The sequence below is a fragment of the Parasteatoda tepidariorum genome, chromosome 4, assembly GCF_982258835.1.
Source record: "Parasteatoda tepidariorum strain Cologne lab strain chromosome 4, Ptep-v5.0, whole genome shotgun sequence".
Lineage (NCBI taxonomy): Eukaryota > Metazoa > Arthropoda > Arachnida > Araneae > Theridiidae > Parasteatoda > Parasteatoda tepidariorum.
In genome coordinates this window covers 37,834,927-37,861,289 of record NC_141758.1, presented here as the reverse complement: position 1 = coordinate 37,861,289, position 26,363 = coordinate 37,834,927, and the positions used below count along the sequence as shown (strand labels likewise).

The 26,363-nt window shown below is 30.9% G+C and overlaps 1 protein-coding gene across 1 annotated transcript in view; it reads right to left on the bottom strand.

Moving 5' to 3' along the window:
• LOC107448293 (no mechanoreceptor potential C) overlaps positions 1 to 26,363 on the bottom strand; it is a 128,711-nt gene that overhangs the window by 34,268 nt on the left and 68,080 nt on the right. The window contains exons 8-21 of the mRNA XM_071182179.1: positions 22,607 to 22,705; positions 22,400 to 22,501; positions 21,373 to 21,474; positions 15,199 to 15,297; positions 13,957 to 14,085; positions 11,124 to 11,252; positions 10,920 to 11,036; positions 10,734 to 10,832; positions 9,270 to 9,470; positions 7,204 to 7,302; positions 5,925 to 6,026; positions 2,373 to 2,477; positions 2,183 to 2,281; positions 965 to 1,063 (exon numbers count right to left, since the gene is read on the bottom strand). Of these exons, the coding sequence (XP_071038280.1) occupies positions 965 to 1,063; positions 2,183 to 2,281; positions 2,373 to 2,477; positions 5,925 to 6,026; positions 7,204 to 7,302; positions 9,270 to 9,470; positions 10,734 to 10,832; positions 10,920 to 11,036; positions 11,124 to 11,252; positions 13,957 to 14,085; positions 15,199 to 15,297; positions 21,373 to 21,474; positions 22,400 to 22,501; positions 22,607 to 22,705 (1,581 nt within the window). The remainder of the gene's footprint in view (positions 1 to 964; positions 1,064 to 2,182; positions 2,282 to 2,372; positions 2,478 to 5,924; positions 6,027 to 7,203; positions 7,303 to 9,269; positions 9,471 to 10,733; positions 10,833 to 10,919; positions 11,037 to 11,123; positions 11,253 to 13,956; positions 14,086 to 15,198; positions 15,298 to 21,372; positions 21,475 to 22,399; positions 22,502 to 22,606; positions 22,706 to 26,363) is intronic.

The window sequence follows — 26,363 nt, the reverse complement described above, 5'->3', positions numbered from 1 at the left end:
TTGACTTTATAGCAACTCAATGCAATAATTTTAATTGACTTTAAAGAAATTTATGGTAATAATTTTCATCAACTTTAAGGCAATCTATAGCAACAGTTTTCTTTGACTATAAAGAAAATCATAGAAGCGATTTTCTTAGATTTTAAAAGCAGCTCATAGCAAGGATTTTCATTGATTTTAAAGAAATTTTTAGCAGCAATTCTTATTTAGATTAAAGCAATTTGTAGCATCAATTCTCTTTTACTTTAAAGTAATTCACAGAAATAATTTTCATCGGCTTAAAAGTGATTCATGGAAACAATTTGTATTGTTTAATACAAATCTAAAGTAATACTTAGCGTAAATCAAAACGGAGCTATAATTTTCCTCTTTTAGAGAAATTTACAGCAGTAAATTTACTCTGCATGAAATTGTTTTGAAAATTTAAGTGTTTTTCTTTTAAATGCTGTATATATAATTTTTCAATGATATTAACCTGATTAAATGTACCAATTTGTTTCCTCAGCAATTTAAAATTAACGTTTCCGATAAAATTTAATGCTATTTTGACAGTTTGAAACATCACTCGAATGAATCGTAACAGGATAGAAGCTTTTTTTAAGGAATATTTAATTGAAAATGTCTATTTTAGAGTAGGTTAAAGCAACAAAGGTAGATATAACACAGAATTAAAGTTAAAAATATAAAGATTTTGATTATGTTTTTGATCCATAAAATCAAAAAAGTGCCTTTTAATATGCTGGTTAACGATATAAATGGACATAGTTAAATAAAATTATTTTCTATAGATAAAATCACAAAAAGTGCCTTTTAATATGCTGGTTAACGATTTAAATGACATTGTTAAATAAAATTATATTCTATATATAAAACCAAAAAAGTGCCTTTTAATATGCTGGTTAACGATATAAATGACATTGTTAAATAAAATTATATTCTATAGATAAAAAAATTTCATTCTCACTTTTTTACTCGTGATTCTCCAAGATACAGATGACTTTAAAGTCTGCAGAACTTTTACATGTCCGTCTTTGGCAGCTAAATGTATAGCGGTGTAACCATCCTAAAAAAAGATAATCATTTTTTTAGAAATTACAATTACTACAACTTAAAAAGTTTACATGGATTTTTAATTTCAAAAGTTTAACTTTTAAAAATATTTTTTATACGCTGACATGGATAATCTGGAACATGTTTTCAAATATTTAAGCTGATTGGAATAAAAGTGGGAGAACCATTGTAAAGTGTTTTAGTGAACTCAACCAGTCGGTAACAAAAATAATGTCTTCTCAGAAACAATTTTTTTTAAAGTTGCAATCTTTTCTCTTGTTTTTTTTTTTAAGGTAAAAATTAATGCACTAATTTTAACAAAATTTTGCACACTCGTTCTAAATATAACTGACTAGTAGATGAAAGGATTATACTCCTTAAATTGCAAATTATTTTACAAAGCAATCCTTTTTTTTTTAGCTATGGATTGCCCATTGATCGAACTTCTTTTGAAAATTAATGCACTATTTAAGAAAAAAATTGCCCATTCTTTCGTGATATAACTGACTAGTAGATGAAAGGAATATTATACTCCTTTGATCACAAAATATTTTACGAAGCAATTCTATTTTTTTCCTGTTATGAAGCCCCAAGCGAGCGAACTTCTTTTGGCGGAAAATAAAAATAAAATTTAAAATTTTTTTTAAGAAGTTAAAAAAAATCGACAAATTAATTTGAAAGCATTGAAAAATGAATTTTTTTCATTTTTTTTTCAAAAGCACTTTTAAAATTAGGTTTTATGTTAGGTAGTTGAACCCATCGAGTCTGCAATGACAGCATAATGGTAGCTTATAGCGTATCCATAAGTTGAAATTGAATAAAATAAGTTAAATTATTGTTTTTGAAAAAGAACTGTTATTAACTATGAGAATTATCAGCGAAAAACAATTTATTTGCTCTTTAATTTGGTTAGTTTATTTTGAATTTTGAAGTTAAAAGTATTAATGAAATGAGAGGTATTAATGAAAATATTAATTTGCATGTCATTTTCGTAATTTACTTAATACATTGCTATTAAAATATTTTTTCTTCTTAAATAAATCTTAACTCTCTTCAGCTTTATTTAAATTTTGAAAAAATTGAAAAAAATTGATGGCAAGGATTTCAATCAGTATCTGAGAAGGTAACTTACAGCATTTTCTTCTGTGGCAGATGAACCAGCTTCTAACAATACTTTCACAACTTCTTCATGTCCGCCGGAAGCTGCCAGATGGAGGGCCGTATTGCCCGTCTGTCAATACACAAACAACCAACATTCAATAAACAACGACAACGTGTAACAACATTAGTTAAATAATGAGAAAAAAATGCTATATATTCACCAAATTTCGAGCGGAGGTCACCATAGATCTGTTAAATTTCATGAGCTCCTTTATGACGGCGACACTTCCTTTCATGGCAGCTATGTGAGCACACGTAAATCCATTCTGAAAACACAACACCACAATATAAGACTAAAATAGGAGTTCCCTCATCTTCTGAGTGGGGCTCAAAATTACGAAGTTGAATATTAGAAACAGCGCACATCCGAAATTCTGACTGGCTATTTATTCAACGTGATAAACTAAAATATTTCAAAATGAGATAAACTATCTAGATTAACCAAAAATTACTACTCTTAGTATTTATTTTAAAAATTACAGACATATAGGGTGACTCATTACTGTTTAAGAGACATAGAACAAAAGCTTTTCAAACTTTGACGATTCATTATTGAAGTCAATGAGTACTATAGAAAGATTAAAATGATATGAAAACATCTTATTTGAGGATGATGCTTTAAAGCTGTTGATGACAATAAGGGAATTCATTCCTGTCTCCTTCCAAACAAACAATTAGGACTTTGAGTACTTTAATCCATCCTTAGAGCTTCTCTGTCCCAGAATTGAGATAATCCTTTTTATATTCTGCTTCTCGCTCCCGTAAAAATAACGGGGTGAGATTTAGCCCGCTTTTTCTCGCTCCCGTGATATTGACGGGCTTGAGTGTTCAGTAGTAACGCGCCAATAAGAATAAAACTAACTGTTGATAATATCAGAAGATAGGAAAATATACCAACCAAGAGTGCTTTGTTTATATAAGGGGTAACGGTAAAGGTTAGCGTGGGGTAAAGAAGAGAAGTTGACCCCGAGAAGCTATTTTTTTTGTGTTATGCATTCGTTCATTTGATCTTTTTTATCGAATTTATTCGTAGTTATTTATACAGAGTTCATTAATTTGGTTATAAATAAGTACAGAAATTCAAGTTTATCGGCGATTTCTTACAATTGGTAATTTCGAAATCCCCACCCACCTTCTTGCCGAAAACTGATCTGAATCAAAATAATTTCAAGTAATAAGCTAAATGAATATCTTCTTATGAATGCATTTCAATCCCAAAAATATTGTCACATAATATAATCAGAAAAAAGGTGGCCCTGTAAAGAGCTAAATGCAGTTCACTTGATTTCGGATGCAATAAATATTTTATTTCGAAGGATGAAGTAAGTGAACAACAGTATTAATTCTATCATTTCAAACATTGGACCTGCAGAACTTTTCGACTTCAATGAGATGATTCAAAACATCAGAAAAATCAAGGTGATAAAAAAAACTTATGTACTCGTGTATGAACTTTCAAGCGCCAGACAGGAAGTAACCTATTTGCCGGCAGGTAGAATTAAATCGTGAGTCCACTAGTTTTCTGAATGACCTTGCATATAAATAGAAGATCATAACGCTTTACGAAACCCGTTATATTTTTTAAAAAAACAGCACCTTTGTTTAATAATTTAATCTTATTGTGAATGCTTGACCTTCAACTCGCTTAATTTGTTAATTTAAATTAATAAAAAAATATGCTTTTTTCTTAAAAATATTTAAAAAAATAATTTTATTTGGTACTTATCGGTTATAGGGATTATGTGTTGGCGACTGTTTTTTTGAGGTTGTCGCCAAGTCGAGCATTAGTCCATGTAACCAAAATGTGCCAATTTTAAATGCTCGCTGCATTGGCAAAAAATATCAATATATTTAATAATGTATCGCTATGTTTTTCTAATATAACTAATTTATGTAACTTTTACATTAGTCAATATGTTCAATACCCGAATAAATTTTATCTATCACATTAATATCGTATTTAATGATTATCCAGGGTGCGTAATAGCGTTTCTAAAAAGTGCTTAAAGGTGCTTATTTTCGATTTACGTTATTTAAAAGCTTTTAAAGGTGCTTTTTTTAATTTGTGGTTTGAAAAAGTGCTTACTTTTCTATCTTTTTAAAAGAGATTTTTTTTCTTTGCCGTGTCGATTGTCGTTCTAAATTACAAAAGTGCATGATTTTCACAATTTTCTCTAAAATATTTATCAGAAACAAGTTATTTTATCATGATTATGTAAAGTTTTTGAATTTTACTGATTTTATGTTTATAAATTAAGAACTTTAAACGATGGGAAAAAAATAATTTTTATTCCTGCACAGATCCTAATTATGATTTTTCGTTGGAAGGTGATTAAAAATATTTTTGAGTGCTTAAAAAGTACTTAAAATGTGCTTATTTTTTGTTGAAAAATCTGCCTACGCACCCTGTAATCATTGCATTACTTTTCGCTATATTATATTTTCATACATTATATTATTAGTAATGGTCATGATATTATCCCTATGATATATTATGCTATCCACAATGACCAGGATATTATCGCTTTCGATAATTATAGCTATCAATAATGAAAGCGAAATTTTGTATTCGATGTGTATTGTTATCATTAATTATCACGATATTTTCGTTTTCAATATGTATTGTTATCAATAATAAACATATTTTTCAATTTGGCATGTACTGCTATCAATAATGATCACGATATTTTTCCTATTCGACGTGTCTTGTTATCAATAATGAACATGATATTTCCTCATTCAATATGTATTGTTATCAATAATGAATGATGTATTTTTCGAATTTGATACGTATTAATGATCACGATGTTTTCCTAATCGGATATGTATTCTTATCAATAATGAACGCGATATTTTCGTATTTGATTTGTATTGCTTCAATAATGATCATGATATTTTTGTTATTTGACACGTTATATATTGATCATGATTTGATACGTTATGTATTGTTATCATTAATGATAACAGTAGCGTTGTGTTTTTTAAACACCAATGTGTATGTTGTAATATCTTGCCAAAGGGAAACCATCCAATCGGCGATTAAGTTAGCTAAAATTTTATATCTCTTTAGATTTAATAAGAAGTTTTTTCTGCCCCCCCCCCCAACTAAAGATATCATTTTCCTGCTCCTCTTTTCCAGGTATCTAATCGAGGAGTCATCATGCTTAAATTTTCAATACTTGTTAGCAATGGAAATCTTTTTATTTGTATTAGTTACATAAGTGCTCTATTAAGAGGCCGTGATGCGGGGTGCACAATTTAAATGCCTAAAATGTTCAAAAACTTTTTTTTTTCAATTTGCATTCAAATTTGAAAAGAAAAAAATCAATTAAAATAATTATGAAAATCTTTTACAATGCTATATATTTGATGACAGAATATAATCTGCATTTTTCTTGAGTAATTTTTATAAATAGACGTTAAAACACCATCCGAATTTCATATTTCAAACCACTTTTGTTTCTTCTCATTCACATCTGGCAAGTCTTGAAAATGGACGCCAGTTTTCGAGAGCTTGAAACACCTCGACTAATATTTCCTATTTATGTATTTTTGAATCGAATATTTAATCAAGTAAAACTGCATTTTTTAATTAAATGCATTTTTTTTTATCATTTATGAACTTGAGACACAACTTATTAATTTTGAATTAGGCTTTAAGATCAAATTGATGTCAAAAATAATATAAAATGCTGTCATTAGTCAAACATTACCGCATTAGCCATAGAGACTAGTTCAGGCTTGTGTCGAAGGAAGAGTTTTACCACTTCTGGATGATCGTTCTCAGCAGCTAATAGAAGAGGTGTTTGGCCAGTCTGAAAATAACAACAATTATATTTAGAAACTACAGAATATTCTAGCAGTCATTCATAAACAGCAGAATAATATGAATAATATAGCAATTATTCGTAAACAACAGTAAGCATTATGATAGTCATCTAGAAACGACAGAATATAGTTCGTTCAGCAGGAGTTAGCATTTGGCTCCACCTACTCATTTCATCACGGGAGTAAGAAGAGAAATATCTCCGCTCTTGAAATTGAGACAACCCTTAATGCAAGTCAAACACAAACAGTTAATTATTTTTCAGTCACTTAATTCGCTTTATCATCTGCTATTATACTTTTCGTTTCTCCAGACAGTCAAATATATTTTAAATTTAAAAACTGCTGTTTTCCCAGCAAAATGTCTCAAATAGGACAAACTATTCACTTAGAAGAGAGAAATATCATAAAAAATGGAGCGAAATATAATCAAATTTATTAAATATTTTATGTTAAAAAATTAATTTTTATGTACAATTAGTTAACATCGATGGCTCTTATACATAGTCAGTGGATTTTTCTTAGATAGCAAATCAATTCATGTACTCATTGCAGCAAAACTTTCATAAAGATTTCAGACAAGTAGAAATCATTTTAATAAAGAACGAAAAATAAGGTACTGCACACGGCAGCTACAAAAAAATTAATAAATGATTTGTAGAGCAAACTGAGAGACGAGCGTGGTCATTTTATAATCCCCCTAATTGAGAAAACGGGCTGTAAAATTAAGGGCTGTAAAAGGCCGAAAATTACTTCTAATTATTCATGAAAAACAGAGAGCATGGAAAACTTAGCTTCTAATAAAAAAGGAATGAACTAACAGGTGTCTAGTTTTTTTAGGAATCAATAAAATGACCCCAGCACGTCCTGCCGGGTTAATCATTATTTACAACAATCGTTTAGAAATAGAAATCAAAACTACTGTAACATTCATTAACTATAAGAGTATAGTATTGTATTAGAGTATAGTAGAATATAGTATTGTATATTATAGTATATATAGTACAGGATAGTATAGTATATATAGTACAGGATAGTATAGTATATATACTATTGTATAGTATAGTATTTGATACTATATAATACATATAGAAATGATAATTATTCTGAGATAAAAACATTAAAATAATTAAATGTTTAATAAACGATACATAAAATGGTACTTGCATTGTCAATAGCGTTGGCGTCTGCCCTGAGGTCCAGTAGGACGCTACAAACGTCCAGTTTACCATTCTCGGCCGCTAAATGTAGAGGTGTTCTTTTTGCCTAAATAAAGAAACAGGTGTTACCATTTTTAGCTATTCAATAAAACTGAAATAAAAATAGTGGCATGCCTATGAGGGCAATCAAGGAGTCCTGAGGATATTATTCATTCAATTCTAAATAAACAAGTTGCAATTTAATTTCTAGGCTAAAAATTTTATTATGTAAAAAATTTAATTATTATAGCGTTTTTAACAATGTAGATATTTAGTATAAATATTGTTTTTTTTTTTAAGTACTGAAGTAACCTAAAAAAATGAATTAGTCTGATCTAAATACAAATCTGAGTAAGAGCGTCTCCATTTAATAACACTCTAAGAATGCATACTTACTTTGCATCTCCTTCTATAAAGTATTCATTTTTCTTATTTAATGCCTTACTTGAAACAAAGGAGATATTTTCCTCCACTTATGTGTAGAAAGGGAAGATTTTTTGTTTAATAATATTAAACTACATATTTTGTGAATAGAATAGGCTCATCAAAGTTACGCGATTTCGCCATTTTTCATACGTCTCCTCTCTCCGTTACTATGGTTTCGGAAAATTTAGCTTTTTCCTCACATGGCAGTTCGTTCCAATAAGAAGGTGAAATATAGTAGTGTAGGGAAAAAGCATGATTTGGCGTAACAATGATTATGGAAAGCATGGACAATGGGTAACTTTGAGAAGCTTATTCTACTTACAAATAGTTTAAAATAAATAGATTTTGTGTTTAATAATATTGAGTTAGAAAAGGAAAGAGTTAGTATTTAATAATATTACATTAGAAGAGGAGAGACTAAGTTTTCAGTAATAATAATTTAGACGAGGAAAGATTTAAATTTTAATCATATTAAGTTGAATGAGGAAAGATTTAGTGTATAATAATATTAAGTTGGAAGAGGAAAGATTTAGTGTTTAATAATATTAGGTTAGAAGATTTAGTGTTTAATAATATTAAGTTAGAAGATAAAAGATTTAGTGTCGAACAATATTAAAGTAAAAGGGGAAGATTTAGTGTTAAGCGATATTAATCTATAAGTGAAATAATTTGAATTTAAATTTTTTCAGCTATTACAGCTACTCTGCAAGAAAACTTGCCAGTTCTTTTTTTCATGAAGATAAAAAAAAAAATTTGGAAAAATAATTGTGTTACATAATTGTTTTTTCTCTCCCCTGCTTTAATAACATTCATCACTGAAAATCCCTGGCTATGTTTGTAGCATTGTTATATTGTTGCATAAATACGTCATTTTTAGTTTCTTGTAAATTGGAGGAACAAAACTTGTCCGTCCACCCTAATATAAAGCATCCAGTTTTAACCCGGACTACCTGAATCATGCTATTATTAGATTAAAATTTAAGCGGTAGCAAGTACCCTCAAACTTTTTCTATAATGTTCTTTTTCATCAACGAATTATTAACCAATGCAATATAAGGACTTTGTTTTAAAAGATAAGAAACACCTTACGGTAACGGAAGTAGAGAAGTTAAGCAAAGATTACTTCTTCGGATGTTGCACTCCAAGAAATAAAATTCAAGCTTTTGAGGATTCAGCAGTCCTTGAGCTGTATTTCTTTAATTTTGAGAATCATTTTGTCTCGAAATCATTTGATTTGTGACGAAGCGCGAACACCTAAACAACTCAAACTCAACTCGAAATCTCATCGTTATCTCACCACGTAAAATCTACGAAAATAATTCTTAATTTGACGAAACTAAAATGATGAAATGCGAAATATTTCTTTACTTTTGACGAAATGCGTTTCCTCCAACATGTGACGATAGTTATTTCGTCACTTGGATGAAATGTTTACACTTGGTGTATATATCAGGAAACGGCTTAGCGAAACACGTTGAAAGTTTCGTGAAATTTAAGTATCCTTTTTTACAGTGTGAACTTCAAATGTTATTAATCTTCTCTTAATAAATAAAAAAATTTGTAATTTTCAAGTCTTAAATATTAGAAAAGTCGGTGAAAAATACTGACCAATGTGAGGGCGTCTAAAGTGGCACCGTACTGTTTGACAAGTTTCTGTACAATCTCTGTATATCCATTTCTGGCGGCTAGATGGAGAGGCGTCATTCCCTTTTTGGAACGAGCGTTGGCGAAAGCTTTGTGCTTTAGAAGAATATCAACCACTTCCCCGTGGCCAAATTCGGCCGCCAAATGCAAAGCAGCTTTGCCACCCTAGAAATACATAACATTAGCATTGCAATAAAACTGATTGAAATAATTCTACTTAATCTTAACTATAGCTCTATTTGGTTACTTTAAGAGCAATGATGTTTAATGCTTGGAAGCTTGGAATGTTTTAAAATTGTAGAGCAGTTTGAAGCGATTTTATTTATATAAATTTGGAATATGAAAAAACTGCATTATAATTTCGGAACAGTTAGGTTTAATATCATTATGAATTTGTAATAATCTGTTATAGTTTTGAAGTAGTTGAAAGTGACTGTACTATACTTTAGAAGCAGTTCGGAGTAATTTTATTGTAATTTTACAGCAATTTGAAGGACTTTTATAATTATATAGTTTCATAACAACTTAGTAATTTTGGAGCAATAAAATATCGATTCTATAATATTTTTGCGATTGTATAATATTTTTCGAGCATTTTAAAGACGCTCTATTTTAATATTGAAGCAACTGTAATGTAGTTTTGAAGTTAACTGGAGTGTTTCTGTATTTTAGCTATGAAGTGATTTGTATTTTAGTTTTGAAATAATTTGTATTTTAGTTTTGAAATAATTTGTATTTTAGTTTTGAAATAATTTGTATTTTAGCTTGGATTTATTTATAATTTTGGAGCAGTTTAAAGAGTCCTTATTATAAGCTTAGAGTAATTTCAGGTTGCTGTATCACAGTTTTGTAACAGTTTAAAACGGATTTATTTATAATTTTGGAACAATTTAAAAGACCGCATAATAATTTTGAACAAGTTTAAAACGACCGTATCTTAGTTTTTTTAACAGTTTGAAACAACAATCTTTCTCTCCTTATTCTAAAAAGTCCTTGCATTTTCATCTGATATGGAATAATTATAAAAATGTAAGCACCTTATCTAGTTGGACAGTGGTCAAAATTTTGATTGACAATAAATTCCTAGAAACATTTAAATATTGAACAATTCTGAATATAGAGGAAAGAAAACGATTGAAACATGACTTAACACCAAGCACAGTGCTCCAGATGAGATTTGAGCACTCTAGTTAGTGAGAAAGTAATTGGAATTTTTATTAACAATCTATTCTATTGGGTGAAAAATGACCTCAATATCTCTCGAATTTTAATCAGGTGAGAAGCTTGCTTTCGCAAAGATTTAAGTGTTCCAGCTGCACGGAAAGTGGTCAAAAGTTTTATTGCAAGATTCTATTCCATACGAAAGATAGAGTAAAAAGGAATATAGTAATAATGTAGTAATATAGTAATAATAATTATCCCACTTACTTCATCGAACACATCTACTCTGGCAGAATTCTGCAGTAAAAGTTTCACTACTTCAGGATGGCCTGTCTGACAGGCATACAGTAACGGAGTCCATCCATTCTGTGAAAATAAAGAATTGGTCATGATTAATGAAAATGTTGAAAGATCAAGATTTCCAGGAAGGGTTATGAATCAAAGAAACCATACCATAGCTATTCGATTGCAGGCACCTTGCAGCATGGTTTTGTCCAGTTGATTCAGAATTTCATGCAATATATCTGCATTGCCTTCTTTACTGCAATAATGTATACTTGTCATGCGATACTGATAAAATAACAGAGAATATATGGATTAGAAATTTTCATTTAGTTGCAGTTGTGTATATATATATCTGCTTGAGTTAGTGCTCACCTCTTTGTTAGGTACGTTGACTTCCCCACCATACTGTAGCAAGAGTTTGACGAGGTCTTTGTCTTCTGTTGGATGATGAGCTTGGCTTTTGGAAACCAAACTTGCGTAGTGGAGGACTGATTCTCCTTTCTAGAATAAACACATTATTAATGAGAAACACATATAGGGTAAGCCAACTAGTGCAGGAACACTACCCAGTGCAGGAACACTACCCAGTGAAGGAACACTACCCAGTGAAGGAACATTTCATATATATTGATTAAAAATAAGAATTTGAAAGTTTTTCTTTAGATTGATTGGTAACAATAGCTTACTGCCAAACAATAGGAAGTCATCTAGCAATGTTTTGGATTACCTGGTCAAATAGACTTCTCTGAATTTGTTATTATCTCTGCAACACCTTGTTTCTTTGAAAAAATTATAAGGCGAGTGTTTGTATTTATATGTCTGAAGTGGAATTAATTGCATGTAATAGTCTTATTTTTCTTAGTGTGAAAAGGAGAATTTAAAATATAGTTATTGAAGTTACGTTTTATTTTTTTAAGTATCATAGCATAATAAAGTACTGAGATAAGGGGATGTTTATTCACTGGATCACCAAACGATGAAAAACCAGTGAAGGAACAAGTGTTTCTTTACTGTTTTTTTTTCTAAGTTAATGAGAATAAAAGATAAACTTTAATTTTTTTGAACCTTTAGTGATGTTCCACATCAAAAGTATGTTAAAAATACGAAAAACAACTTCTAACCAGAGAGGGAACAGGCATGTTCCATTACTGGACATAGATTTTCTAGTGAATGAACAGTATGTGTTAATATGTTGACACTTTAATTTTCAATTCATGATTACAAAAAAAATTTAACATTTTCCAAGTATTTATATGTTATAAATACAAGAATAGGCTTGTTTTTAGATATTTGTATAGCATATAAATTCATAAAAAGCATTAAAAAATAACCAAAATTAAGTGTTCCTTTACTGGGCAATTTTGTGTTCCTTCACTGGTAAGAGCTGTTCCTTCACTTGGTCTTCCTACTACTTGTTATTTGAACCTCCAAAACTTTAAAATAATATTGCGTAAGTTCTCTATAATTTTTTTTACATAGTTTGCAATTAGTAACAAATATGTTGACACTGTCATTTAACTAAAACTACGAATTTTGAAATTAACATGATTTTTTAAAAGGCAAGCGAAGCTAAAGTGTTCCTTCACTGGTTAGTTTGCCTTAATTGTAAGCTAAGGTTGAATAACAAGGAATATAATCCAGAAGAGAGCAGATACTGTGAAAGGCATTTAAAAATAAATAACACAGAGCGGCGATAATTAACAAGCAAAGTGTTCTATGTATTCTTGTTGCCACACATCCTGTAGTAATGTTATATTTTACTGTAATGTGATATAATAAAAATGATGTGAATCCTATATTCAGCCCAGCTCAAATGCTAAATTTAGATAATCTTTACATTGAAAGGTAAACATTTGTCTACGACAGATTTTATCAAAATCTTTTTGGTGGGCGTCGATTGCGTTACATCACACAGCGGATCAATGTGAGGTCAGCGTAAGCTGACCAGCGTCCTCACGAATTTAAAGAACTGGTAGTGAAGTTTCTATATAAATACTTGTAAACTAATTGCTTCTTCTTTCAAAATAAATATTCTTGGAACAGAGATTTCTTTGCAAGGATTCTATTACAGAGGTAATTTTTTTCAAAAGTTAAGGGTGAGTTTTCGAATGTACTATTAGAATTTTCGGTACCATTTTTTGTTTTTGTTTTTTGAGGACGATGTTCGTCTTAGATTTGCGTAATCATCAGGAACTCGGATGACATTGATTGGACCTTGTATTTCAGCAGTTGATTGTTCCTCTTCTTCTGACTTCTTCTCTTCCTGGATGATTGGCGCCATTTCCTCTGCAGAGGATTAAAATAGTGATTTAATGTCTTTGGATCATCCTCATGGATGTTTCTCAGACCGTCGCCAATAGCCCATTCTGCAGCTGTAGTGCGACGAAAACCAACAATAACAACTGGATGACTGGTACATTTCGCTTGTAATATGGTTGAAGATGATGCACGTGAACAGCTTTTAAAAATCTATTTCGGAGATCGATAGACTTGATAATAATGTAAATTTGTCACAATATTAAAGATTAAAAAACTTATTAATTACTTCACTACTGCCATTAATGCGAAATGGTAAATTGAAATATAATTTTTTTTGGTTATTAATTTTCTTTTAAGGATTCCAAAGAAAAAAAAATTTAAACATTTTGAGAATTTTTTTTAAAATTATTATTATTTATTTAAAAAATATTAAAATAAATTTCTTACAAATTGGGAAAGATTATGCTTTCATCCAAATTAGGACACAAAGTATTATTAATTAGCGCTTTGGATTGAATCTGAATCCCGTTTCAACAGTAACTCATGTATTTTTAGCCATGTAAATCTTCTGTTTCTAACAAAATGAAATGCTAAGCAATCAAATTTAATGAAATATAATTTTTGCTTCACATAAAGTTGTTAAATAGATCATAAACTATTCATCAAGAAGGCTTTATTAAAAAAAAAAATTATGACTTGGCTTTTAACAAGCGGTAAAATTGTATTAGGTTAAGCCTCTCAGAGCAGTGGGAACTGTTCTTTTGTAAATAAACTTAATCTATTAATTTTTAACAGTGTTATTTAGATATAGACACAAACAAGCAGTTTTAATTTGAACATTAAAACGACAAATTACGTTATCCTCTCTCTATGTGTTAGAATATTATTATCAAAATTCAATCACTGAAATTTTTAATATTATCAATATACGGCAAAATAAGCTCACTTCATTTTGGGCATTTACTAATATAGCACCATTGTCTTCTGGGTGCTGCTTCCTCCAGTGGTCCAGCAGGCTACGGGCCACGGCATAATGGCAGTTTCGGGCCGCAACATGGAGAGGGGTCTCGCCGCTCTAAAACATACAATGTAGCAATTGGAGAAAAAAAATTTCTATAAAATTTATCAACACTGTTTTTGGGAGTAACTTTATGTTAAATTTACAAAAAGAATTTCAATTTATTTAATTTTCCCAAATTCAATAGATATTGGATATTTTATCTAGTTGGTTGTAACAAGTAAAAGACATTTAAGGCCGTCGGTTTCACAGGATTTATAGTAAAGAAAAAGACAGAACTATACATTTCTTTGATAAAATATATTAAATCGATTATGCAATTAGGATTTTTAGAAAGGAATAATTTATTTCAAAAGAATAATTTTCTCTTTGAAGAATTTTAACTTATAAAAATATTATTTTTGCATAATTTAGGTAAAGAGAATTTTTCAGAGTTATGTAAATCAATTTTCTTCAGTTAAAAAGATGAGGACCATTCCATTATTTACGAGAGTCGTATTTGCTGAGTTATAAAGCTTTATAACACATTAAAAGTTAGAGCAGTTATGAAATAATTCTTGTGAAAATAAATCTTGGCGTCAATTACACTCTCTCCAACTTTTTTGAAACTTTAAAAATTACCTTTTACGGATTTAACAATTTGTGTAATGTCTGTAATACCCAGTTTTTTGATTTTTTTAAAAAAAGTTTAGAATAAATGAAGTTTATTAAAAATTAGAAAAAGTAAAAATAACATCAAGACATATTTTTAAAAAAAATATTAGAACTACTTGATTTTTTTAACTGAGTTAAATACTTTTAAACTCTGCAATTATGACAATCCTAAATGTTGGAATCACCACCTCAAAGCCAAATTAAAAAGAGAAATAATTAAAGAAACTGTTGAAGAAATCTATCAAAAACTATTGAACACTTAACTATATTGCTTAAAATTTTTGTGAGAAAATCCGTGGAAGATACAAAAGTTATCGAAAGATATTTCTCCCAATCTAGTAATGTGAACTTTATTTTCCACATGTTCTGAAATGTATTGTGTTGTCGAATTATAAGCTATCATCAGCAATTTAAGAAGAAAAAGATATATCTCGAAATTTCATTTAAAATTCAAGATGGCGACTGAGGGAGAAATATTTCTAAATAGTTCAAATGAAATTGGACCATTGAACTTACAGCGGACTTTTGTTGGACATCTGCTTTATCCTGAAGGAGAAGCGCTACAGTATTGAGGTGGCCGTGACGAGCTGCGAAATGCAGTGCAGACTCACCATCCTGTAACAGAATTACATCCAAATATTTTAAATTAGTTGCAAATATTAATACAATCCTAATTACTAATTTATTAATTGTAAATCGTGCCATAGATAATGTCCGATAAGAAGTAAATTAAAATTACATTAAGGCTTTTGCGTCAGTTTTAAATTATTAAAAGCAAATTACGATAAAGCATAAAAAATGAACTGCTATAACTAATGTAAACGTATAATAAGTAATGCTTTGACTAAATTTATTAATCACGAGGTGATTTATAAATAAGTGTCCGATCACAATTGTGTACTTGCAACTCGAGAAGAGGATCACTGATTTACAGACACGTGACCTATGACCTCAGCGCCAGCTAATCGTTTATAAACAAGATGGCGTCTATAAATTGAGCTAAATTTTCCATATAGGTTAGAATGTTAAGTAACGTGAAGTTAATTAAATACAACGCCGCATCTCACATCGAATTTGTTAAGTTATAGTTCGTTTCTGTCTAGGTCGTCTTACTTAACTTTCTTTATTATTTGTTTATGTATTTTATTGTAACCATGATACATTTTTGGTATGTGTACCTGGAAACTTCGATGCATAATTGGTTTGTTTATATTCAACATAGCTTCGTGTCTGTCTTTGTGTGAAGTAAGAAATATATAGTGAAAGAATATAGAATGTGCCATTTAAGGGGATTGATACTTGGCGGGCTTAACTTACTCGAAATAGAATGGAAAAAACAGTTGCTTGCGTAAACAAATGACATGTTTCAACAACCAATTAGAATCAGGATATCCACACTCCGTTACCATTGGATACCTGCAAGTGACGTCATCGCAAGTAAATCGTGGTATTTGTCTATTCAGAAACAAATCAGGTTTGACACACACGCGTGACGTCGCGGATAGATCACGGACAGATATTCAATTAAATTCGATTTAAACCACGTGGTTAGTGGGTATAATCACTTTATTTCTTCTAGAGTTGCAAATATCCAATCATGTAAAGTTTTTTGCTATGGATTATTAAATAATCGATTTGAACTATTACAAGTTAAATATAATAATGTTTATAAGCCTTTATAATTGATATTGCTAACGAATTCATTTCTTATAATTTACGACAAAAATTACTTATTCGTTTTAAACTTTGTTTTAAGCTATTAAAAATTATGATCTCAAAGATAGAAATTAATTTGCGCCATACTATCTAAATCGGTTACTTTTATATTGCGTCAAAAAATACCAAGAGCCATCAAACATACCGTTTTTAAATATACTCAAATATTTGAGTTCAAGTACTGTAAAAATCAGAAATTTGAAAGAAAGGAGAAAGATACGAAATTTTGAAAACAAAATTAAAAAGAAATTTTTAAGGGTTTTTACATTGGTCATTGTTGTAAATATTAGCAAAATAAAGGTGACAGCTATTTTAAATACTATTTAATATGAACTTAGAAATAAAAAAGGAAAAGAACGATTAGAAAAATAAACTCGGAATATACAAGAAGTAGAAGTTGCCAGATTACGAAAGTGCAACTCTACAAGATAAACAAAAATAGCGTGAGGCTCGCTGATAGCATGCTCGACTTATAACAGCCTCCTTCGAGCATGAAAACTGTAACTAGTCAATATTGTCACTCAAAGAACTGCAGTCACACCAAGTAATGAGCATGAACTGAGGTGCTGGAAGTGCCTTCGTCAGAATGTCTGCTCGCTGCTCATCACTTCTGACGTAACCTAATTCAAAATTTCCTTTCGAAAACTCATCTTGGACAAACTTGTATCTTTGATCGATGTGCTTAGTGCGAGCGTGAAACATCGGATTTTTGATGTATTTGATGGTACTTTGATTATCAATCTGGAGGATTGGTAATGAGATGTCGCTGGCTATCTCGGCAAACAGGCGCTTTAACCATATCAGGTCTTTTGTCGCATTCGCTGCTGCCATGAACTCTGCTTCTGTTGTAGAATTAGATATAGCCTCCTGTAATTTACTTCTCCAAGTAATTGTACCTCCACCGTAGAAAGATATCACACCTGTGCGAGATCTCCGAGTTTCAGCACAACTGTTGTTATCTGCATCACTAAACAACATAAGGCTTCTATCATCTGTATTGCTATATACGATGCCATGTGCAACGGTAGTACGAAGGTACCTGAATGTTGTCTGCACAATTTCCCAATCAGTTTCCGTGGGATTGTCTAATTTACGGGATACTAAACTTACTGCATAAGCAATGTCGGGTCGGGTTCCCATCGCTAAATAAAGCCAGCTACCTACTGCTGATCTATATGGAATGTGACTGCTAAGAGGATTTGCCTCCTTGATCTTCGACAAAGGTCGGAGGATCTTGCAAAGGTACAAAGGTCGGAGGTACAAAGGTCGGAGCATCTTGCATATACGTCCACTTCCGTCATCATATCCTTCGGGTTGATACATGTATATATCCTCAGCCAAATCACCATAAAGGAAAGCTGTCTCCACGTCAATTTGAAATAATTTTAATTTCTCCTTAGCTGCTGTTGCAATTAGAGCTCGAATAGTGTCGTAGCGACACACTGGACTAAAAGTCTCCCCGTAGTCGATATCTTTCGTCTGCGTATATCCTTTCGCGACTAATCGAGCCTTAAATCTTTCGATAGAGCCGTCTGGGTTAGTCTTCACTTTGTAAACCCAGCGATTTGCAAGAATCTTTCTTCCTTCAGGTGGCTCAACAAGTTTCCACGTACCGTGCTTGTTTTGCGAAGCCATCTCTTCGTCCATGGCTCGTTTCCAGTTGACATGCATCGAAGACTTCATAGCTTCTGCATATGATTGGGGTTCTGTCAAATTCAGGATGCTGCTGTAGACTTCATAGTCGTTAAATCCTGGTGGGCGGCGTGTAGTTGATCGGTCACGCAATCCATGCGTCGTCATCTGTGATAGTTCATCTTCTACATTGCGAAGATTTTCACCCTCCTGCAAGTCAGTACCGTCGGAACTGCCTGAAATTTCAAACTGCATACCAGTTGATGTACTAGTACTGGCACTAGAAGTCGTTTCTGAAGACAAGGAAGTGAGACCTATCTGCTGCTCGTTGAACACCACATTGGCACTCTTGATTGTGTCATTCTTTGATGGTATGAAAACACGATAGCCATCATAATCACAATATCCAACCAAATATCCCTTTACAGCCTTGTCGTCCAGTTTACTTCTGTTGGCATCCGGTACATGTACAAAAGCAGTTGATCCAAAAATTCGAAACTTGTCGATTTTCGGCTAGCGTCCGAACCATACTTCGAATGGAGATTTTCCTGTGATTTTACTTGGTCCAGTTCGATTAAGAATGTAGACAGCCGTCAATGCTGCTTCTGCCCATAAAAATTGTGGTAAGCCTGTATCTTTGAGCATAGTACGAACTGAGTCCATTATTGTGCGGTTTTCTCTCTCAACTGCACCATTTTGTTCTGGTGTGTACGGCATAGTGATTCTTAACTTGATGCCTTCATCATCAGTCAGTTTAGCCATCTTAGCATTTTCGAACTCACGACCGCCGTCTGTAAGCAGTTCTTTCACATTTATGCCGTCCTTACTAGCCCGAGCAAGAAACGATTTAATCTTATCTACAGCTTCATCTTTATATCTCAGAAATTCTACACTTCGAAATTTGGAATAATCATCTTTGATCACTAGCATGTACTTCTTTCCACCTCTTGATAAAACTGGCGATTCGAGTAAATCTGCATGTATGATTTCACCTGACTCCTTCGTTTTAAATCGTTTTGATTTGAAAGTCCGTCGGCTCTGTTTAACGTACCTGCAAGGTTCACAAAAGAGTCCATCATCGGTGAAGTCTATACCATTTTGGCGCAAGTACTGTTTCACATATTGTACTCCCTGGTGCCCAAGTCTTCTGTGCCAAACTGATAGTGGCAGTTTTGTCGTTGTCATCATTGTTGTATCTGGCAAGGGAGTTGTTACGTCATCGTCGACTAGGTAAGCTGAAGCAGCAGAACCTCCTTCTGGCCTGATCGGTTTTGCACGTAATTCAAAAAGTCCGCTTGATGAACATGGAGCTTCTAAAAGTATATTTTCCGGGTTTTCTTTACGAAAGAAACGACAAACCATGTCATCCGAATCTCCGAAGTTTGAGATTCCTCGTTTCATCGCCTTTGAAGCTGATAGTAAATTTTTGCTGATATCTGGTGCATACAATACATCACTGAGCTCAATATACTTTTGCAGGGTTCCAACAGTAGCGCACATGTCAATTTCTCCGCAGCCATACGCTGGTATTGTCTGTTTGTTACCAACTACGATTTCTACTGGCTTGTCAAAATGACGATACGACTTGAAATATTCGGCTGAATTTGTGATGTGTGCTGTAGCTCCATCGTCTTTGAGCCACACATTTCGGCTATTGTCATCCTGGCAAATAAATGCACTACAATGAGTAGTAAGAAAAGTTTCGGTTTTATTACCCGACATCTTCGGCTTGTCTGGAAAATCAGGACAAAATTTTCCCATGTGCCCTGGCTTATTGCACCGAAAACAGTTGCCACGGAAGCTTTTCACACCATCATTGGCCTTACTAAGTTTCATACCTGTAGCTGTTGAAGGTTGAGATTTTCTCGCCATCTGGTACTTTGTCCCCTTCCTCCATTTCTTCTCTTCGTTGGCACCGTGCCTTGCACTTCTTGTTACAAAAGCTGTTGTAGCGTCTTCTTTCACGCATACACTTTGCCTTTGAAGGCGCATCTTTATTTGTTCCATCAGTCTCTCGGATGACTTTTCGGCTTTTGGTATCGAGTCCCACTGTGACTTGAACTCCCTGTATTCGTCATCCGGAAGAATCGATAATATGCGCGGCATAAGCAGATTTTGAGGCAACTTTCCTTCGCCGCTCGCCTCCTGTTCCCGTTGCAAGTCGACCCATAGCGTACGCAAACGTGCGAGAGATTTCATAACGTCTTCATCCTTCTCTATTTTGAAAGTGAAAAATTGTTGAAGGAGAGTATCCAATTTTACACTCGACACTTTGTCGAAGTTGTTCAGCAACTCCTTCCATATTTCCCGTGCAGAGTTACCATGCATACGAATTAGATTTAAAATATCCGCCGATACATTTGATCGAATAATTATTGCGGCTTTTGCATTCGTCTTTGTGTAGGATACGAGCGCTTTGTTGTATTCGTTGACCGCTTCGGCACTGGAGTCTTTCACAGGTACCAACGGTTCTACAACTGAGCCATCCAAAATTCCAACACAATCATTTAGGACGAATAAAGAGATGATTTCTAATTTCCAGTCAGTCCAGCTGGACGCACCTTCCAACTTCGTGCACTGTATGAAGTTCTTTCCATCCATCGCCAAACTTTTAATCCACAAAAATGAGCAATCACTTCACCACTAACGTTAATGAAAAACGAAGTACTACTCACGATTTGGCAAACAAAAGTTCATACACGTCGTCAAAAACAACTATCCACGCAGTAAAACGTTGCTAATAGCCCATAACCTGTTGTAAATATTAGCAAAATAAAGGTGACAGCTATTTTAAATACTATTTAATATGAACTTAGAAATAAAAAAGGAAAAGAACGATTAGAAAACTAAACTCGGAATATACAAGAAGTAGAAGTTGCCAGATTACAAAAGTGCAACTCTACAAGATAAACAAAAATAGCGTGAGGCTCGCTGATAGCATGCTCGACTTATAACAGTCACGTATACCCTATTTCACTTTACTTAAATTTTGTCAAAAAGCCACCATGTATCATCAAATTTAAAAGCATTTAAACACTCGAATTTAAGTGTAATTCGAATTTAATAGTTAAGTCAATTTGAAAGAAAGGAGAAAGATATAGAACTTTGCAAGCAAAATTAAAAATTCTTTTTTAAGGGTTTTTACAGCCCTATTTTTAAACATCGGACACGTATACTCTATTTCACTATATTCAACTTAAACTTTTTAAGGCAAAAGATATCGCGTTAAAAATTATAGAAATTTACAAAAGTATAACTTAACGAGCAAAAATTGTGTTGTTTTATTTTATTTATGTTAGTAAAACGTTATCTTAATGTCTTAATAAAACAATAATTTCTTACCTCTTGGGTGGCGTTTACTTCAGCGCCACTTTTAAGAAGTAATTCAGCACATTTTTCTCCTCCTGGTGTTCTGGCAGCTATATGAAGTGGAGTTTCACCACTCTGAAAAATATATATCAGTCAATCACATTTTCGTATGATTCCGGCAAAAATTGCTTCCTTATTATTCTTATGTAACAGCAGCTGCTTCTTTTTAAATCGATTAAAATAAAGAATTTAGAAAGAAGGTATATATTTAGGTACAAAAGAAATCTTAAATAACTTTTGTTCTAATGACTGGAATTTCATGCACTAGAATGTAATCTTAAGGTTTGAGGGTCACTCTTTGAAGTACTAATAAACCAGAAGATAGGAAAGTCTAAATTGAGAAAACCAAACAACAGATTACCCTCTCCGAGTAAATGTACAGTACTCAAAATAAAAAACCGAACCACCATGACTAACTTTTAAATCTTATGATCCGATCTGCTAATCTTATGAAATGAAATCAGACTCAATTAAAATGCCTTTTTCCGACGGTTTTGGTTTTCTCATTCCCAAAACATAGAGGGTAACAGCAATCCGGTAAAAACTGTCCAAATAGTTTTATCAGGAGAGCAGTCCAAAGTTTATTAAAATACAGAAGCTTATTAATATAAGTTTATTAATAGTTAATTATTAAAATCTTTAAAAACTAATTCCTCTTTTTAAAGTTGAAATTCTTGTCAATAATTGGTTATCAAAATAAATAAATTTAAATTTAAATAAAGGACGTACAATAATTATGCTTTATGGAAACGAAACAATAATTATGTTTTTAAAAAACAACTAAAAATTCACAACTTTGTCAAGCACTTTGCTCAATGCGCAATTTGTTTCAACTTTTTGCAGTCCATGCAAAAGGAAATGAGGACTTTCCTTGTCACTGAGTAAAAAAAAGAAGAAAAAAAAATTATATATATATATATATATATATATATTATAATAAAGAAGAAATATAAAAAGAGACAAATAAAAAAGAAGACAAATATAAAAAAGAGAATTTTACTTTTCCTGCTTTAAGCCTTATTTGGGCACCATATCCTAAAAGAGTTTCAACAACTCTCGGTTGGCATGCTTGGACAGCAATATGGAGGGCTGTCTGACCATCCTGAAAGAGATAAAAACATTTATCATATATTTTTTTTTCAAAAAATATCTTGCTAAAATTGACTCAATTTACAGGAGGTGTTGCAAATTATTGTTGAAGACTTACATTAGTTTTGATGTCCACACTTTCTCCTTTATTTAGAAGAGATCTCACTACCTCAACGTGGCCAGCTGCAGCAGCTATGTGTAGACATTTGGCCCCTGACTGAAAAAGAGAAAATAGGGTGATATAGCTTGAAATATACAATCTCATTGAAAAATTAAAAATCGAAAAAAAGTGTGCAGATAAGCTTGAAAGAAAGGGGTTTATTTTATTCCACAATAAAACAAAGTAATAGACTGATGTAGTAGTACTTATAAAGTAGACTGATGCTAATTAATAATCAATCTATAAAAATTGCGTTATAATTATTTAACATTTATTTTTTTACATGAAATTGTAAATAACCTCAACTTTATTTTTTACATTTTATAGTGAGTTGCTGAAGCAAAATCATAAAAGTATTTTTCGTCCAAGGTACTAAAAATATTTCGCTTCTATTTAATAAAAACAAAATGTATTTTAAGATATGATTTACTGCTTATTCTTTCACTACTGATTCAATTAATCTTTCGAAACATATGTTTTGCTTTTAAATAAAGCATTTTGATTACCTTCATACCATAAATACAAAATATGTATACAATATTTACATGTGTAAAGCATTTACCTTTTACAATAAAGCGTTTCTTGTCACTTTAGATTATATGGTAATGCTGAAAATTTACAAAATTGCCAATTAATAAAAAAACTATAACGCATTGTTTTAGGTTGCATGCTAAATACTTGTCAATTTTTTAAAATTTTATTTATTTATATATTTGATTTTTTTCATCGCAAAAGTTGGTTATTTTAGAAACTTTGCTTTAGAGTTTCTCAACGTCACCAACACCATCCGTTGATAAGATTTATAACTAATTTTGAGACTTGGTGAGAATAATATTTTGTTTTCCTAAATAGCACTCAAGAAAACGCATACTTTTAATCATTTTTTGTTTTTCTTTTACCTATTTTCTTTGGCTTCAAATAATAACAATAAAAGTAAGTACGATTCTTTAAGGTTTAAATTTTCAAAATACTTAATAAGAGTAAACAGATGTATAAATTTGAAAAGATAGAACTTAAATAAAATAGAAAAGTGTAATTTTAAAAAAATAGAAAATTAGCCTGTATGAAACGTTACACTACATACAAAAATACTGTTTAAGAAATTTTACTTCTTCAAATAAATTCTATCATTTACTTACGAAAATGAATGTCGAATAAATGACTGAATGGTATTAAAAAGTGATTCTTAACATAAAAAATATAGTTATTATAAGTATTCAACTTATCTAAACACTAGAAAATTAGTTGTGAAAAATATATAATTAAATATTTTGGCAAACATTTGTGAACCGGAGTACCAGCACTACATGCAAACCCTTACATGACATATAAAAATACTGTATAAGAAATTTTACTTCTTCAAATAAATGTTATCATTTACTTACGATAGTGAATGTCGAATAAATGACTGAATGGTATTATAAAAGTGATTCGTAACATAAAATATAGATTCAATATAAGTATTCAACTTATCTAAACACTAGAGATGTAATTATTAAATATTTTTGTAGTAGGTAACAAAACTAATAAGAAATAATTATTAAAAATATATAATTAAATATTTTGGCAAACATTTGTGAACCGGAGTACCAGCACTACATGCAAACCCTTACATGACATATAAAAATACTGTATAAGAAATTTTACTTCTTCAAATAAATGTTATCATTTATTTACGATAGTGAATGTCGAATAAATGACTGAATGGTATTAAAAAAATGATTCTTAACATAAAAAATATAGTTATTATAAGTATTCAACTTATCTAAACACTAGAAAATTAGTTGTGAAAAATATATAATTAAATATTTTGGCAAACATTTGTGAACCGGAGTACCAGCACTACATGCAAACCCTTACATGACATATAAAAATACTGTATAAGAAATTTTACTTCTTCAAATAAATGTTATCATTTACTTACGATAGTGAATGTCGAATAAATGACTGAATGGTATTAAAAAAGTGATTCTTAACATAAAAAATATAGTTATTATAAGTATTCAACTTATCTAAACACTAGAAAATTAGTTGTGAAAAATATATAATTAAATATTTTGGCAAACATTTGTGAACCGGAGTACCAGCACTACATGCAAACCCTTACATGACATATAAAAATACTGTATAAGAAATTTTACTTCTTCAAATAAATGTTATCATTTACTTACGATAGTGAATGTCGAATAAATGACTGAATGGTATTAAAAAAGTGATTCTTAACATAAAAAATATAGTTATTATAAGTATTCAACTTATCTAAACACTAGAAAATTAGTTGTGAAAAATATATAATTAAATATTTTGGCAAACATTTGTGAACCGGAGTACCAGCACTACATGCAAACCCTTACATGACATATAAAAATACTGTATAAGAAATTTTACTTCTTCAAATAAATGTTATCATTTACTTACGATAGTGAATGTCGAATAAATGACTGAATGGTATTAAAAAAGTGATTCTTAACATAAAAAATATAGTTATTATAAGTATTCAACTTATCTAAACACTAGAAAATTAGTTGTGAAAAATATATAATTAAATATTTTGGCAAACATTTGTGAACCGGAGTACCAGCACTACATGCAAACTCTTACATGACATATAAAAATACTGTATAAGAAATTTTACTTCTTCAAATAAATGTTATCATTTACTTACGATAGTGAATGTCGAATAAATGACTGAATGTTATTAAAAAAGTGATTCTTAACATAAAAAATATAGTTATTATAAGTATTCAACTTATCTAAACACTAGAAAATTAGTTGTAAAAAATATATAATTAAATATTTTGGCAAACATTTGTGAACCAGAGTACCAGCACTACATGCAAACCCTTACATGACATATAAAAATACTGTATAAGAAATTTTACTTCTTCAAATAAATGTTATCATTTACTTACGATAGTGAATGTCGAATAAATGACTGAATGGTATTAAAAAAGTGATTCTTAACATAAAAAATATAGTTATTATAAGTATTCAACTTATCTAAACACTAGAAAATTAGTTGTGAAAAATATATAATTAAATATTTTGGCAAACATTTGTGAACCGGAGTACCAGCACTACATGCAAACCCTTACATGACATATAAAAATACTGTATAAGAAATTTTACTTCTTCAAATAAATGTTATCATTTACTTACGATAGTGAATGTCGAATAAATGACTGAATGGTATTAAAAAGTGATTCTTAACATAAAAAATATAGTTATTATAAGTATTCAACTTATCTAAACACTAGAAAATTAGTTGTGAAAAATATATAATTAAATATTTTGGCAAACATTTGTGAACCGGAGTACCAGCACTACATGCAAACCCTTACATGACATATAAAAATACTGTATAAGAAATTTTACTTCTTCAAATAAATGTTATCATTTACTTACGATAGTGAATGTCGAATAAATGACTGAATGGTATTATAAAAGTGATTCGTAACATAAAATATAGATTCAATATAAGTATTCAACTTATCTAAACACTAGAGATGTAATTATTAAATATTTTTGTAGTAGGTAACAAAACTAATAAGAAATAATTATTAAAAATATATAATTAAATATTTTGGCAAACATTTGTGAACCGGAGTACCAGCACTACATGCAAACCCTTACATTACATATAAAAATACTGTATAAGAAATTTTACTTCTTCAAATAAATGTTATCATTTACTTACGATAGTGAATGTCGAATA